Source organism: Acomys russatus, chromosome 5 (assembly GCF_903995435.1).
Source record: "Acomys russatus chromosome 5, mAcoRus1.1, whole genome shotgun sequence".
NCBI lineage: Eukaryota > Metazoa > Chordata > Mammalia > Rodentia > Muridae > Acomys > Acomys russatus.
The window spans coordinates 41,484,468-41,501,897 of NC_067141.1; the positions used below are offsets into that span (position 1 = coordinate 41,484,468).

General features: G+C 39.9%; 1 protein-coding gene across 1 annotated transcript in view; it reads right to left on the reverse strand.

The window, feature by feature from the left end:
* The window catches only part of C5H9orf85 (chromosome 5 C9orf85 homolog), a 59,107-nt gene that overhangs the window by 20,317 nt on the left and 21,360 nt on the right, over window positions 1-17,430 (reverse strand). The window contains exon 2 of the mRNA XM_051146239.1: window positions 7,003-7,109. Coding sequence (XP_051002196.1) covers window positions 7,003-7,109 — 107 coding nt within the window. The remainder of the gene's footprint in view (window positions 1-7,002; window positions 7,110-17,430) is intronic.

A 17,430-nucleotide genomic window follows, 5' to 3' on the forward strand; every position in this document is an offset into this window, starting at 1 on the left:
GATCAAATAGTCCAACCTTCCCTACTGGACTACTTGAAACATTTAAGAGGATTAACCTTTATTCTTTTTCTTTTTCATTTACCTAGCATGATGAGTTGTTGTCTACCATGTGGGTACATGAGTCCGGAGACCACATGACGTTATCAGATCCCAGCACATCAGGGACTAAAGGCAGCATAAGCTATCATGTGTGCAGGGAATGGAACCGAGGTTCTCTGCAAGAGCAGTAAGGACTCAATCATGCCGCCAATCTCTTTAGCCCCTTTATATTTGTCTCTGGACAAAGATGCTTGAGACCAGGTGAGATGAAAAAAGCAATAGTAAAATTTAGTCAATGGAATTAAGTATGAAGAAGTAAGGAAAAGAGATGTTATAAAATAATTGGTCTAAAGGGTATCAATAAAATTTGACACCTTTTAAACTTACATTAATGGTTTTTTTTTTTTTTTAAAAAAAAAAAATGCCTTTTCTCAAGCAGTGCAAGAAGGCCAGAAAATGAAATGAATTCTGTTGGATTTTTTATTTTGTTTTGTTTTGTTTTGAAATGCCCTGGGGTAGGGGGATTATATGTTTAACCCAAGACAAAATAAAGCACAGGGAGTTTAGATTCAAATGCAAATTCAACTAATCCCACAATTAACCATGCCAGAGGGCCTTTCCTTCCAGTCAATAAAAGCTTGGTGCTTCACTGGATCTTACAAATGTCACAACCTTGTTTACTGAAGTGGTCTGGAAATGTGAACTACACGTACTTCTGCTTAGAAAGGACCACCCTGTGTGTTTCTTTTTAAATATGTATATTTATGGAAAGACAAATAGGTTTTACTTTTTGGTTCTAAAATGCCGTTTGTTTCAGGTAACCAAGCAATATTCTTTAAAAATTCAAAAAAAAATTCTAAAAACATTTATCTACTTATTTATTTACTCATTTATAGACTACCTAGGTACGTGCTCAGGAGCATGTCACAGCACCCATGTGGAGGCCTGAGCTGTCTTACCACCCACCAAGCAACCTTTTTTCCCCTGCCATCAATTTAGACATATGGTAATGCAAATAACCACATTTTACATTAGAATCTCTAAGCTACTTCTCTTTCCATCCATTAAACAAAATTATCAGGAATAATGCATTGCCTTAGCTCATGTTTAACTCTGTCCTAGTACTGTAGAAGAAGCTGAGGGCAACCAGCCACAGTGGAGAGAGCAGGATGCATAAGCCCACCTAATGGTAGTTCTTAACTTGTGGAGGAGTGCTGGTGGTGGCTCTTGTGCCCCTGAGGGGCAAATGGCAATGGCTGGAAACTGTTGACATTGCTATGACTTAGGGAAGAAGGGAGATTACTGGCATATAATAAATAGGAATAGGCCAGGGATGTGACACATCTTACAGTTCATGGGACAGGCTAGTACAAGGAGAAATAAACACCTGCCTAATATTCCCAGTGTCTGGGTGAGGAAACACTATTCTACTCATGTTTTTATATAGGTATTTTTTCACTTTCAGTGTAATATTCAATTAATTACTTAAGATATTACATACTTTATTATCTAGTTTGCATTAGGCCATTTTGTCCTACTATAGGCTAGGGTGCAGAGCATAAAAAAATAAAGCTAAAATATGACACTTTTAAACTGAGGCATTTTCATTTGTATGATGGGTCAACTAGGATGTAGCCTATTGTAAGTCAAGTAGCATCTGCAAAAAATGGAACATAAAACTTCACAATGGATAAGTTTTATAAGTGATTACCTAGAATGAAGTGTTTAACTCCTCAAATTAAGTTTTACTATCAGCATCATCAACAGATTCCAATTCCTTCCAATGTGTTATATATTTTAATACATGGTGAAGCAAAGCAAAAAAGGTAAAGTATTTTAAACCTACAACACTACAGTCATGGACGGGACTTTGAAATCCCAAATGCCGAATGTGCCACATGTTCAGGATAATCGAAAACTCACGGTGTTCTAGACTAGAAAGTGGACCCTCTAAGAATCATTTTTAGATTATAAGAATTCAAAACATTCTAACTACAAAAGTGCCTCAGAATAGTGACCATCTTAAGCCTTCAGAATCTGAGATATAGCAGGTATAGGAAGACCCTCATGTGAGAGAAAATCTGCTGACCTGAAAGAAAGAAGCATCCTTATCTCCAAAGTCAGAGGTAGGAGGAACTGAACATACAAGCCACACTAAGTTGTGGGTCTCTGTGTTGTGAATTGTCCTATATTCCCCCCGCCCACTCGGGATTAACTGCATTGCTTTGTATATTATATTATATTATATTATATTATATTATATTATATTATATTATATATTCCCCCATGGTGCCCCACATTTCAGCACACCTGGTGTGAAAACACTACAGTTTAACCCTCTCTATACTTTCCTCTCCCCACTTCCTTCTTGGTTTCCTGAGAGAGGACTGAGCTATGCATTGTAAACTGGTGTAGAACTCTCTCTACATCTTAGGTTGTCCTTGAACTTGTGATCCTCCTGCCTAAGTACAGGGTAAGAGGTGTTGCCTAGCTTGGACTAGCCATTGCTTCAGGCCTTCACTTCCTTATGAGGGTTCCCATGTACCTAAAATGTCTATCTGTCCCACGAGCAGGTTTTAGAAACAGATTCCCAGCTAAGATTGAGAAGGGCAGATGAAGGCTTTTCCTCCCTTTTCTCTGGAGCTTTGCTCTCACTAGTATTTCTCAGGCTTTTGGCAGCTTTGCTTTGCACTTGCTTCAACTTTCTTATTCTTCGTGGTTTCCCTTAATGGCTTATCTACACTTTGTATTAATATAACTTACACAATACTGTATTTATATAATACCTCATTCCTCCACTCTGAGGTTGTGAGATGACCAATCCTATGTTGCATGGAAGATAGAGCAGGCTCTGAGTCTTCTTTAGCCCTCATCTCCCTTGATGTAATGGTTGATCACATGAGACAGATGAGGGCCACACTTCTCCCTGGGCACTAGTAAAAATTAGCCAGTGATCTTTCACACAGTGGCATATTCATATCAAAGATAAGCACGCAGAACACCAAGATTACAAGTATGGACATGGAAGAAATAGTTAAGTGATTCCTTTTGTTACAATGTAAAAGTCTGCTGAAAGGCAACACTCTGTAATGCCTATTTTGCATACTTCAAAATGCTTTGGAAAACAAGGTGCCAGGGGAAAATGGGCAGTGGTGGTGAACAGAGAGCAGTGATGAAAACTTACACACTTTATGGGAAGAATGTCTTGTGGAAAGTGCTCTGAAACCACACATCTTGTGTGTGGTTTATTAACTAAAAATACCTGACTTATGGCATAGGTAGTTTTTAATTGCTACCTAGAAAACAGTTATCTTTCATGGAAATCCAGAATTGGGTGCTCTAAACACCTTTCTCACAGCGTAACTTCCCTGCTGCCAATTTGGGTGACTTAGTTAAGATTCAGCAGGGCAGGAAAAGCCCTGGGGAAAAAAAGAAGAAAAAAATACCAAGAAAGTAATAAAACAGTGAGAGGGAGGGGGAACAAAAAACAAACAAAAAACCCTAAACAGCTTAATTTAGTTTTGGCCCCTTCTTTCGGAGGCTTTTAAAACAAAAGGTGGGAGCTAGCTATGAAGACCAAGCTGGCCTCAAGTAACAGAAATCCACTTGCCCCAGCCTCCGTAGTAAGTGCTGGAAGTAAAGGCATGTGCTATTATGCCCATTACTATTTTTTTTTTAATTAAAAACAATTTTTTTTAAGATAGTGTTCCTCCATGCAGCTTTGACTGTCCTAGAATTTGCTCTGTAGACCAGGCTGGCCTTGAACTCGTAGTTAGATGGATTTTACAAATGGGAGGTTTGCTCCCATTAAGAAAGGCAGCAGGCCAGCCTAGTCTAAAAAGTGAGTCCAGGACAGCCAAGGCTATACACAGAGAAACTCTGTCTCGAAAAACAAAACAAAAAACAAACAAAGGAAGGAATAAAGCAAGCAAGCAAGCAAAAAGGCATGTCTAAGTAAGACAGTGTGCTCGTGTGCTCAACACTGCCTCTGTGTGATCTGGCCCTCAGGACAACCAACAGCCTTCACAAGCTTCAAACCCAGTCTCCAACAAACGAATGCAGGAGAGTCCCATGTTTTATCACTCTGCATCACTTGAAGAGCAGTGACCCAGTGCCACGTGAGAGGGCATCTATTGTTGAAAAGTAAGCAACTCTGGGAGGCGGAGAACAGAGGACTGCCACAAGGCAGAGAGGCTAAAATTCAACCCGCCTTGGTCCTAAGGTGAGAAACAGTCCTGTGAGGTGCTTGTGGACGGCAAGAAAGCCTGGCCCAGGAACGGAAGGGCAGAGGGAAAAGCATTGCTCTCTCCTGAGCCCTGGGCCAGATTTAATCAACTGAAAGTAAGTGGGAATTGACAGTTCTTGTCAGACTCAATCTCTGGAACAACCTATGTGTGGAAGCTCTGGTGGAGTACTAACACACACTTTATGGGAAGAATGCCTTGTGGAAAGTGCCTTTTACCTGTCACTGATCCTTTTAAAAAGGCTTAAAAGCAAGATTTGGTTGTACAGACTTTAGGGCTGTACTTGCTTCTCTCCTCCTGATGCCCTTGTGAGATGCTCCCCGGCTACAACATAAGCCACTTTGGGCATGATCAGTGAAGTCACAGAGGATGAGAGAACCTGTCTGGCTCACAGACTGCAGGGCCCAAATTGTTAAAACAGGCTCCTGGTACACAAAGAAGATATACTACAAAAGTGAAGACAACTCTGGAGGACACTGAACATTCGGGCCACACAGGCTCGATGCAGGCATGCACACAGGGAAGACAAGAGCCACAACAGATAAAACTGCTCGATAAGAAGATCCTCAAATAGAGCCAAAAGGGACATCCTAGCAGATGATCAAATCACAAGAAAGAAATGGAAGAAACGTGAGAAACCAACATACACACAATTCTTCAGAGATACGAGAGTGGGGGCAATGCCAGGAGACTGAAAGTTTACGACCAGAAATGAACAACCAGCCAGGTGTGATGGTTCACACTTTTAATCTCAGCACTAGGGAGGCAGAGACAGGTGGGCCTCTCTGAGTTCAAGGCCAGGCTGGTTTAAATAGTGAGTTCCAGGAGAGCTAGAGCTGCATAGTGAAACCCTGTCTCAAACAAACAAATAAACAACTGCAAAATGTATTCAAATAACAGACAAATTCAATCCAGGACCATGGAAGGAAAGTCAGCAGCATAGAACAACAGTCAGAGCCTCGGGAGATGGCTCAGGCAGCAAAGTGTCCGCCACACAGGCAAGAGGATCAGAGTTCAGATCCCCAGCACGCACACAGGTAAAAGGCTTCTCATGGCAGTGTGTGCCTGTAATCCCAGTGCTAGTCAGGTGGGAACAGGGAACCATCTTACCTAGGTCAAAATGGCTATCATCAAGAAAACAACAGAGGGAACACACACCAGTAATTCAAAAGGACTGGAGGCAAGAACTCCTCTAAAATGCTGCTAAGAATAAAAACTTGTATAGCCACTATGGAAATCACTTTGAAGAGCCCTCAAAATCAAAACAAACAAACAAATGTAACAAGTGAATCAACTATACGAATTTTGGGTATATTCCTGGAGAACTACATAGTACAGAGATCCCGCACAGCCCCATTCATCGCTGCTCTACTCATAACAGCTAGTAAGTACACTGCATGTCCTTCAGTGAATGAAGGAGTAAAGAAAACATGCACACATGTTTGGTGAAAGGTTATTTAGTCACACAGAAAAATGAAATGGCATTTGAAGGAAAGTGAATGGAACTGGAATTTCTACAAATAGCAATACTGCGTATCTTCTCTTCCATGTATATTTAAGTGTGTGTACGCCACGCAATAAGAAAGGGGACCATAAAAGAGGAGGACAAGATCTTAAAAGGATGGGGGAAGGGAGAGATGAGAGCAATGGAACATCTGTGGCATGAAAACAGAAGCAGGGACTATTTGAAGGAAGGACGTGGATGGGCAAGAAGGGGGCAGCAAATAGGGTGGGCAGAAGGGGATGGCACTTAGTAGAATAGCATGTAAAAAGATAAATATGTGCAAATGCCATAATGAGACCTGTTACTTTTTATGCTCACCTAAGGAATTAATAGATAGGTAGACTGATAGATAGATAACAAGTGGGAGAAAATATGTTAAAAAAGACGTAACTACTAAATATCTACATAAATATAACACATATAGAAAGAAACAATGAGCAACTGTTTTAAAAAACTACTATATAGAACACCAAATTAAAATATCATATAAAGAAATATACTAATATTTATAGTAAATATGATTGTATTCATTGATACAGCTATTATTTTCCAATTGTCTTTACTCAGCTGAAATAAAGGCCGTATATAAGGCTGATACAAAAGTGTCTCAGAATTATAGAAAGTTAGAAGCAGACAGGCATAAAACTAAGCTGGGTATCTTTCCATTTGATGCAAGCACTCAAATGAATGAAACTGTTCCAAACAACTGGTTCACATGATAGCAATCTTGAGTAATCTTCACAGTTGAATTAAGAGATCAGCTTCCTTTTAGGAATTGGTATGATATCTATGTGTGGTGGCACATGCTAATAACCCCAGCATTCTGGAGGCTGAGGTGGGAGGGTCATTGGTTGGAAGCTGGTCTAGGCCACATAAAGACACACCCACTTAAAACATTCATAAACACAATCTACAGCAAATACTGCTACTTTATCATTTGGAAAATAGAATTTTACAATAACCAGGCTATCTCCAGTCTTCCTGAACACACCTATTAGAAAAAAGTTTTCTAGAAAAGGTACAAAATCATGGGTCAAAAAATGATAAATGTACTTTTCCGTCTGTCTGCTTTCATAAACTGAGACTCATCGTGCGAGATGCAACTCTACACTAAAGATGACTTCGTTTTTATTTTCTTTCATGCTTATCTAGACAATGGACTAAGACACTATGATGCATACATCACTGGGAAGGAATTTAAGAAACATAACTCACCACTTCTTAGGCTTTGACAGTGGTTTGTATTTGCTGTATTTTACACGCCATTCAAGAACTTCTTTGCAGCGCTGACATACTCCATCATGAAGTTTTGCGTTAATTTTCTAAAAACAAATAAAAATAAATGCTCTTATCCATAAGCTAATATGGCAAACACCACTAAAATGTTCATGGGAATGTCTTCGAAATATCCTTGGGTGGACAAGATGGCTCAGCAGGTAAAGGTGCTTGTCACCAAGCCTGAGAAGCTGAGGTTAGTCCCTTGGGACTACATGGTGGAAGGAGAGAACCAATTCCTGCAAGTTGTCTTCTGATCTCCAAGGGCATGCCATGGAGCACACATCACACAAAAGAAATAAAAACAATTTAAAAGTTAAATGTAGTAATGTAGCTTTCATCTATGTAAGATTCCACGATACAGGATATGTTTTATATGTATTTTACTCAATTTGGTACAAGGCAATAATTTCTAGCCTGACAACAAGGTAAAGAGTTTCCAAGGTAACTCTAAGAACCTTTCTCACTGGCCCTGATGTATTGGATCAAGACTAATATTGGATAATTAAGACACATGGATTTTACTGTTTGTAAACTAGGCCTAAATAAAATATAATAGAAAAGACACACAAGATTATTGTTTTAACAATTCAAATTCTTCCATGACTGAATTAAACTGAAAAATTGTAATTATCAATTTATTTGGAATAGCAGTAACTGAAAAGTTAAGATGTGTTAGCAAGAAGTAAGCAGGAAGCATTTCATTTCTTTTTGTGTTCCTATGTAAGGAAAATATTTTTCAAAAGTTCCTTAGAGGCCAGCCCCAAACTAACAAACCTCCTCCAGCTCACTTGGTTCCATGAGAATACAACATGATGTAAACATGATGTACACATGGACAGATAGTGAACAAAGGACTTTGTTCCTGTGATGTCTCACAGGAAGAAAAGTTAAAATGTTATTCTCAAAACGTGTTTCTATAAACAGACAAAGAGTTTAAATGTATCCTAGGTCCTCTATAATAGTTTTGTAGCTTACGTATGGCAAGCCCACATGTTATAGGATTTAGCTTCTTTTGACAAAAGAGGATGGCTGGTCTTTGCCCATTGTTGTGGAAGGGTTGGGTTATATGTAAACATGTTTTTGTTTTAATCCCAGGCGTGGGATGTGGGGGCTGTTCCAGTTTGTCCACAGCTGATAACTGCCCCTGAGAGGGCACGTGATCTTTGTCAGCTGGGAACTACCTCGTGCAGGGGCGTGGTCTTTGTCAGTGAGGATAAAAGCCAGGCCCAAGGAGAGACTGGGGGCTCAGAGAAAGAGAAGGCTGCTGGTGCTTCCCGCTGCTGCTCCTGGTCGCTCTTGATGCAGTTTGATGAGAAGTTGGAGATCTCCTGAACCGAGGACTGGATTTGCCCCACCCTGAACAGCAGGAAGTAGCTAAGGAAAATTATGCTCCCTCTCCCCACTAACCTTCTTTTTCCCCTATCTGGTGTTGGGAAGTTAGAAGGGATTGGGATGGAGTAGGGAGAAAGAGACATAGAGAACCCAAAATAAAAAGTGTTTTAAAAGTATGCCAACAGCTCGTTGTTGGAAAGGATTTTTGCCATTGTAAAGGACATTTTATTTATTTGCTTCTTTTGTTTCCTTTTAAAAATGTCTCTGATTTCAAATGGCTATCCATTTGATAATAACTTAAAAACACCATAGTTGGACTAGCTCAGCTGAAGCAAACAACACAAAAGGCCACTGTAGCCATAAAAGCCGATGAGGATGAGATACTCTGACATCACATTTACTCTAAGAGAATATATTTCAAGGGCATTTTCCACATCTATAAATTATGCTTTGAATATTTATGTCTCAGCTGGGCTCTGGTAATGAGTATATTGTTCCTTATGGATTTATATATGGGTTTACTCCTCCCCTTCTGACAGCAATGGACAGTGCCAGGCAAGGTAAGTTCAGCATGCCTGTGCGTTCACTGTCACTATGCTACACTACAGAGAAGGAGCTCCATGGCTACATACCCAACTCCTCTTCCTCTGTTCCTTGGCACTTAGCTGGCACATACAGGGATGGCTAAGAAACACAGACTTCAAATTCATAATTCACCAAATGTCTTCCATCATCTGTTGCCTGGAATATCTTACAGCTTGTCTTTATGTCATTAGCAATTATAAGAATAAGTTAATAGCTTTGAACCAAAGACACAACGTGAAGCAAACTCTCTAACTAGTAAGTATTCCTAGAACACAAGAAATTTCATTGCCTGCAATTGCAGTATATTAACATGTACTGTTGGCCAACCAGGAAGCATTAGCTGCTTTCCTGTTTGCTTCTCTATACAGTTTCTGACCAGTTCATCTTGATTTACAAAGCCTGTATAGTTGGAAACTGGTTTCCTCAGGGTGGGACAGCTACAGAACAAACAAGTCTTTGTGGCAACTTGTTCTGTGAGTGAGTGGCAAGGCAGTACACATAGTAATCTTGCTCAGGGTTCACAGGAACAAATGGAACTACTGCAAAATTAATTTGATTCTTATGTACTACAACATGAATGAGGAAGGCAACAGAGAGTATGTTCATTTAAAAATACATACATACAAAAAGGGGCAAGTCCAGCGAGGTGAGCAAAGGCAGCCAGATCCTACTTACAGGAACTGTGCCATGTTAGGCAAAGGAGACAGCAATCCTACCTTATTACAGTCCTATTTACATCTCATTCTCCTCTGGCCACTCATTTTAGTATACCCCTCAAGGTAGAAGGTCACAGACTACTGCTGTGCAAATACAAATTACAACTTGCTTTGTAAAAAGATCAACAGTCAACAGGGTGCTTTCCCAATCTTTTGTTTGTTTTAAGATAAGAGTCTTGCTATATTGTAGTTTTGGCAAATCTGGAACTTAATGTATAGCCCAGGATGGCCTTAAACTCATGGCCTTGATGTCGATGCCCTCGGTATAGGCATCAGAGGTATACCTCGGCAGGCACAACTTCCAAAGGAGAGTTCCACATACTTAGGAATCAGGGAATCGGTTACAGAAAAATGAAATGAGTACTTCTTAAAAGTCAGAATAAATTTAACACATCGAAAGATACTCCTAATGGAACGTAGAGATAAGGTTTTAAGAACATCATTGCTTATCAATCTGTACCAATATAAGCATAAGCTACAGTGTTATTATCCTGTAGGAGTCTATTGCCATATAACTGATCTTCCGTAATGGAATACCATAGTCACAAATAGGAACTGAGTAAGGCCTTAGAGTCTTGGAAGGTAGCAAGAGCAAACTGACTCTAACATGCATTAACACGCAAGTGAGCATTTCGAGAGCTACAAAGTACCACTTCCCAGAAAGAAGATACCATTTAGGAGGAAAGGAATTTAAAATAACCAGTAATTTTTCTTTAGGATTTTTTGGTATAAGGTAATTTCTTTTCAGCAGTGCTGAACCCAAAACAACTGTAGATGCTATATTTTGTTTCTCCTAATTGAAAAAAATTCTTTGTTTATACATATTTTTATTATAGTTTATTTACACTACATCTCGATTGGAAAAAATTTCTTAAAGGAAAATGTCTATTATAATTGCTGCCAACAGGGATCACCACAGATGAGCCTGGTTCTCTTTACCCTGCAATCTTGCTGCAGGTAAATGAGGAGTCTTACTCTGAGATAGCTACATTACTGCTACTCTGAAACTGGAACTTTTAAAGTTAATTATATTTAAAGTGTGCGCTCTCTCTCTCTCTCTCTGTATGTGAGACACACACACACACACACACACACACACACACACACACACACACACACAGAGATGTGGTTCGAATAGGCCCTGCTGCACTCATGTGTTTGAATGCTTGGCCCATAGGCAGTGCTATTAGGAGGTGTGGCCTTGGAGGTGGGAGTGGCCTTGGAGGAGGTGTGTTATTATGGGGGTGGATTTTGAGATATCCTATGTTCAAGTTACAGCAAGTGTGGCACAGTCTCCTTTTCCTGACTATGGATCAAGATGTAGAGCTCTGAGCTCCTTCTTCAGCACCATAACTGTCCACACGCTGCCGTGCTTCTCACCGCGATGATAATGGACTAAACCTCCAAACTGGACATCAGCCCCAAGTCAGTGTTTTCCTTTGTAAGAATTGCTGTGGTCATGGTGTCTCTTCAAAGTCATAAAACCCTGTGAAAGTGTGTGTGTGTGTGTGTGTGTGTGTGTAGAGAGAGAGAGAGAGACAGACAGACACAGAGACAGAGACACAGAGAGAGAGAGATTGAGATTCTTGCTCTGGTATATAGGGAGTGAAATACTGAGTGAATGTGTGTTAGCCACATAAGCATGGCCTCAGGCCCATGCAGGTATGGCGGGACCTTCTCCCTGGGGTGAGGATGAAGCATGAAAAAGCCTTCCTCTGGTCCAAGTGTGGATGCTGACACTTTGGAGAGAATGTCAGCCATATCTTTCTCCCACTGCATGTTTGTGGCCTGAAGACTGACTGTTCCACAGAGTTATCACCTAAGTCTTGTCTCCTTGATCCAGATGTATCCCACAAACCCTGACTCCATGTTCAACTCTGTATAATAAACATGCTGAGTGGCCAGGATACTAAGGCTTCTCCAGCAGAGTGCATAGACCAGGTAATCCCAGCTTTCTTTCAGTTTGTCCATCTCTGTCTGTCTTTTCTTTGTCCCCCTTTGCCAGCCAGGACCATGTCCCTGAAGGCCGTGCAAGTACTCAGCACTGGGAGATCATGAGGCCTTCAACTCCCAACCTCTTGTCTCTGCCTTAACTTTTAGAAACACTCTCTTATTCAAAATCTGACTAGAGGATGAACACCTCACAAGGACTTACATACAATTATAATCTGGAACTATTCATTAGGCTAGGACCCTAAAATCATTAACTTTTATCTACTATTTTGTACATGTGAACTGAACTTCACTCCCAGAACTGTATTATTTTAAGCCCCTTTAATTCAGATAGATCACCAAAGAACATGAAGTCTCTCACAAAATAAACACAGCCAAAAAACCAAAAACAACCCCTCCCCAACCACAGCAATGGGAGGGAGGAATCCAAATGAGGCAAGACACAGTATGCATGGGGAAGGTCAATACCACCCGCCAGAGCACAGCTGAGCAGAGCTGCTGGAGACGGGCCACAGGTGAGAACTGAGTGTTCCGGCAGTGAGGAACTAGAACTCGCCACGAACAGTTTCTCAGAAGCAGTGTGCCTGTTCCTGTTGCTGAAACCCAGTTATCTGTCCCCAGAAGATTATAGTGTGATGCAGTAAGCAATGCTTCAAAGCATCCTATGATACAAAGCATTTCAGAGAAACGTGTTCTCTCCCAGAGCTCAGTGTAAACCTCAGTTATTCTGCTCAGACTCCAAATGTTTCTATTACCAAACGCTCTAAAAAGCTATTTGTAGATGCAGATCCCTGTAAGAAGGCCTTGCACATCACAAGATCATCTTGAAGAAAAATTATCATCAACTGGGCCCTTCTATCATGAGAAATGTCAAAGCTGCACAAGTTAAAACAATACTATTTGGTGTGGGCTCATGCTGTGACCTAGCACAAAAATGGCTATGAGTATAAGGCCAGTTAGACTACAAAGTGAGACTCTGTCTAAAAAATAAATGTGTATCTATGTATGTATATACATACATATAAAAATATATATACATACATAATACATAGGTACAATGCCTAAAAACATAGTTTGCCTTTCCCCTTTGCATGTGTATATGCTTAAAGTAAGTTACAGACAAGAAAGCATTTTATCTCTTACCACTCATCATACCCCTGAAATAAAGGCTCTAAAACCATATGCCATTCCTATACTAAAAATCATGAAAAACACTCCCTAACACTATGAATATGTAAAGCCTATACTGAAATTCCCTCCACCGCTCCCAGCTTTTCAGACCTACCTTCCCTACACAGGCTAAGATGAAATAGTATGTTTTGGAAGATAACAGAAAATCCCATACTTAGAGTTTACCTGGTGGCTTCCTCACATTGTAATTTAACATCCATCCTCCCCAGGAGCACTATGTTTAATTGCTAATCTGTGGATTTTCCTGATATAGAGCAGGAAGGATGCAGCCACTTGAGGGGCTTACTTGGCTTTCATGGTGATGGTGGTGTCCCACTGTACAGTAGTTTACTCATCACTGAAGGACACCTAGAGTTTTGTGTTATTTGGGTGTTAACAGACACTTGTGTATAAAGTTTTATTTGGACATGATTTTATTTCTCTTGGCCTTGGATGTCTATTTTTCCCAGTTTGCTTGAGACAGGCTTGCCTGGGACTCACTATGGAGCCGAGTGTTCTCGAGACTCTCCTGCCTCGTTCTCCCAGGTACAGGGATTATTAGAAGTGTGCCACCACATCACAGTTTTAATGTGATAGTAAAAAACATGACTATTTGCTACTCTCAGGATTATCTGGGTAAATTACTGAGATTAACTAAATCTATGTTTTTCTATTTCAGAAAATGTGTTAGTAATGTAGTTAATCTAGAAATATTTCTCATGTGAATTCTACTAAGGAAATATCTACAGAGAAATGTAAAATCAAGTCACTACCAATTTACATTTTTAAGAAAGTCTTATTTTGCAACATTACTAATTAGAGATTAGCTATTAACATTTTGAAACTCATTTCTACAGCACTGCTAATTAGAAATCAGCTATCAACATTTTTAAGTACCAAAAAAAACCTAGTATTTTAAAATACCTTATTTGCATGTATGTACCAAATATGGAAATGTTTGGTTTTGATATGTATCATTTTGGCTAAAGATACCCAAAGCATAAAGTGAGACACATCTCTATTATGAGATAGAGGAACATTTTCCCCAAAGCTCATCTTTCTTTCATTCACTCTAAACTTATCGCATGTCTAAAACACCAATAGGAGAGAAGCAAATATACACTCCTCAGAACACTCCCCCTCCTCAGTGAACTATGCCTAACCCTTCCTAGAAGCCTACAGCTGATTCGTCCCCTCCTACTTTCCTTGTTTGCTCAACGTCATCTGCTATAATAAACAATCACATTTTCACCAGGAAACTGAATATAAAATGAGTTTGGGTCATTCCAAACAATAGACTATTCTGTCACTAAGTTGACAGATATATTGTCAGTTGCAGTTACACAGAGAGGGCCTGTGCATAAGCTGGCTTATTTCCAGAGCCAAACACACATCTTGGGTTTTCATTGGCGAACTTCATGTAACACTTTCATGGCACCACAGTGCTAGTCACTCATTGGTAAGGAAAACAAAGTAAGATGTGTAGTGTAACAAGTAAATATTTCCAAAGCATTCTGACAACAACTATTTCACTCTTATTTTTTCCAAATTATTTCTACGTGTGTGTGTGTGTGTGTGTGTGTGTGTGTGCGCGCGCGCGCGTGCACGCGCGCGCCACATACAAGTGGGTGTTCTGGAGATGGAGTTACAGGCAGTTGTGAGTCATACAACATGGGTGCTTAGAACTCATGGGTCCTGGGAAGAACAGCAAGAACTCCTAAGCTCAGGGCCACCTCTCCAGTCCCAAGCATTGTACTCCCCCCCCCCCCCCGCCCCACTGTGTAGCCTTGGCTGTCTTGGACTTGCTTAGTAGACCAGGCTGGTCTCAAACTCACAGCAATCCGCCTGCCTCTGCCTCACAAGTGCTGGGATTAAAGGCGTGCGCCACCACACCCAGTTTGCATTGTACTCTTAAAATAGTGAAACTTTAAGAGGACATAAGAGAGCTGGGATGAAGAACCTGTGAAAAGATTTTATTCTTTCCACTCTGTAAGAAGTAGAAGACACCCTGCCTCCCTCTGCGGTGGGATCAAACCGAGGGCCTGGACAAACTTTAGTAAACAGTCTCCCACTTAGGCTACATATTCAGACAGAAAATATTGTCAATAAAGGATGCACAATGTGACACTAAATAAAACTCCAAGAACACAAAACATTACTTCTTAGAATAGGTAAAACTACCTTAAAATGGTGAGAACACGGTTATTTAGTGTTCTAAGATAATAAGTTTTCAATTGCTTACAAGCTACCTTCACTACTGACTCCAGGACATTTTCAGCAAGAAAATAATCCAAGAAAAACTGTTCTGAATAGAAACAGAGTTGCAGTCCTGGCTTCACAGAGTACATGCTTTTTCTCCATCACATTTCACCAAAAATGTTGACAGTGTCCATAGTTCCACCTGGGCACGGTTTATCTTTCTTGAAAATAGGTTTCATCCTAGAGGAAAGGCAGCATCTTTGACCTACCTGGTCCTTTCAGCATCCTTGGCTGAGACTTCCTGTTAGTCATCAACTTCCTCTTTCTCAGGGCAGGTCCTGCACAGTCATCCTCTGTTCTCAGACTCTTTACTCAAGGTCAACTGAATGCATAACTTCAGCATTAGCAATGAGACTGCAGCTCTAATCTGATGTGGCCAACTGCACAGGAGATAGCAGTTCTCCCTCTGCAGAAACCCTTGATGCCTCCAATCCACAGATTCAAAACCAGTCACCATCTTAGTGATCAAATCTGTCCTTTCTCTGTCCCAAATGTCATCTTTAAAAAGACTCCTCCTTGGCTTCAGTAAACAAATTCCAGGTCACTTTTCACTCCTTCAATAGATACTAAGAGGAGAAAGATATCTGCCAGGTTGCTGCCATACCCTGTGAATTTATCGCTATTCAATAAATTCTGACATAATAGAAATGGAAAGCACATTCATCTACATTTCTGACATAGCATGGTCATGATACCTAACAAATGGAAGGCTCTGAATTTGATCCTTATCACTGTAAAACAAAACAAAACAAATCAATCGAACAACACCAAAACACAGGAAGCGAGGGCTTGGGAAGGAAAATCCAATTCCCAAGAGTTAGCTCTTCTTCCTTGTACAGTAGCTGTCATATATAGTGTGTTAAAGTCCTGTTTGGACAATGCCATGTATCTCTACAATTCTTTACATCCTGCAAGTAAAATTACTGAACAATGGCTCTCACTCTCTCATCCCCTCAAGCCCATCAACATTCTTTCTCTGTAATTTTACTATTTTAAGTGCCTCATATAAATGGAAATACACAGCTTTTGTCATTTTGTAACTAGCTTATTTTACTTAGCAGTATCATCAACGGTCACAGACACATACCTCAAAATGTCTGTCCTTATAAAATGCTAATGATATAGGGGAGGGGAAGGAGGGGAAACTTCAGTTGGGATGCAATAGATGAGAGAAGAATGTTTGAAAACTGAGGGGGAAAAAGCTAACAATGTTCCACTCTGTGTATGTAATATACTTTGCTTATCCAGTCATCCCTCTTTAGGCTTTGCTGACTGCTTGAGTGTTTTAGCTATCATAAGCAATCTGCTCTAAGCAGTCAGCTTTCAGTTCTTCTGTGCTTATAACCAGAAGCAGAGTTTTAGGATCATAGGATAATCTTGCTTCTAATGTTTTGGCTAATGCCATACTATTTTTATTAGCTTTGCCATAATTATTGAAATTATAAAATGCCAACTCTTCCTCTTAGCTCTTTTTCAAGATTCCCTTGGTTATTTGGGATCCCTTGAGATTCAATGTGAGTTTTAGAGTCTTTCAATATCTGTACAGAAGTCCCTGGAACTCCAAATTAGACTGAACTGAATTTGTAGATAACTTTAGTAGCACTAATATCTTAATATTAAATCTCTCAATCCATGAACATGAGGCATTTTTCATTTATCCAACTTCTTTGACTTTTAAATCCAGCAATGGCTCACAGTTTTCACTGTGAATCTTTTATTATTTTTAGTTAATTCTATGTTCATTCTTTACCAACTATCATAAACTAGTTATTTCCCTCTCTTTTCAGAGCACTCAGCTTTAGTTGACAGACATGTAATTCATGTCTGTGTACGGACTTGTTTCCTGCTACTGTGCTGAATGCATTTACTAGTGTTAGCTGATGGAGTCTTGGGAATTTTCGACATCTAAGGTCATAATAGCTATTAATAGAGATAATTTTACCTCTTTTTAATTTGTGTGCATTTTGTGTCCCTTTTCTTATATAACTGTCCTGGCTCCAACTTCTAGCACTAAGTGACAAAAGCAGGCAAGCAGGAACACTTTCAAGAGCCAGGTATAGGTTGGATATGTTGGTGCAGATCTGTAATGGCAACATTTGGAAAGCTAAGACAGAAAGATTCTAAGTTCAAGGCCAGGCTCAGTCACATAGACAGATTTTTGTCTCATTAACTCAGAGCAAGCAAGCAAGCAAGCAAGCAAGCAAACAACAATAACAACAAAAAACCTTTTATACTTCCACAGTTGACTATGATGCTCATTGCGGAATTTTATAAGTGGCTTTTTTTATATATATAAATTTTAGCTTTTTTACAAAGATTTATTTATCTATTATTATATATACAGTGCTCT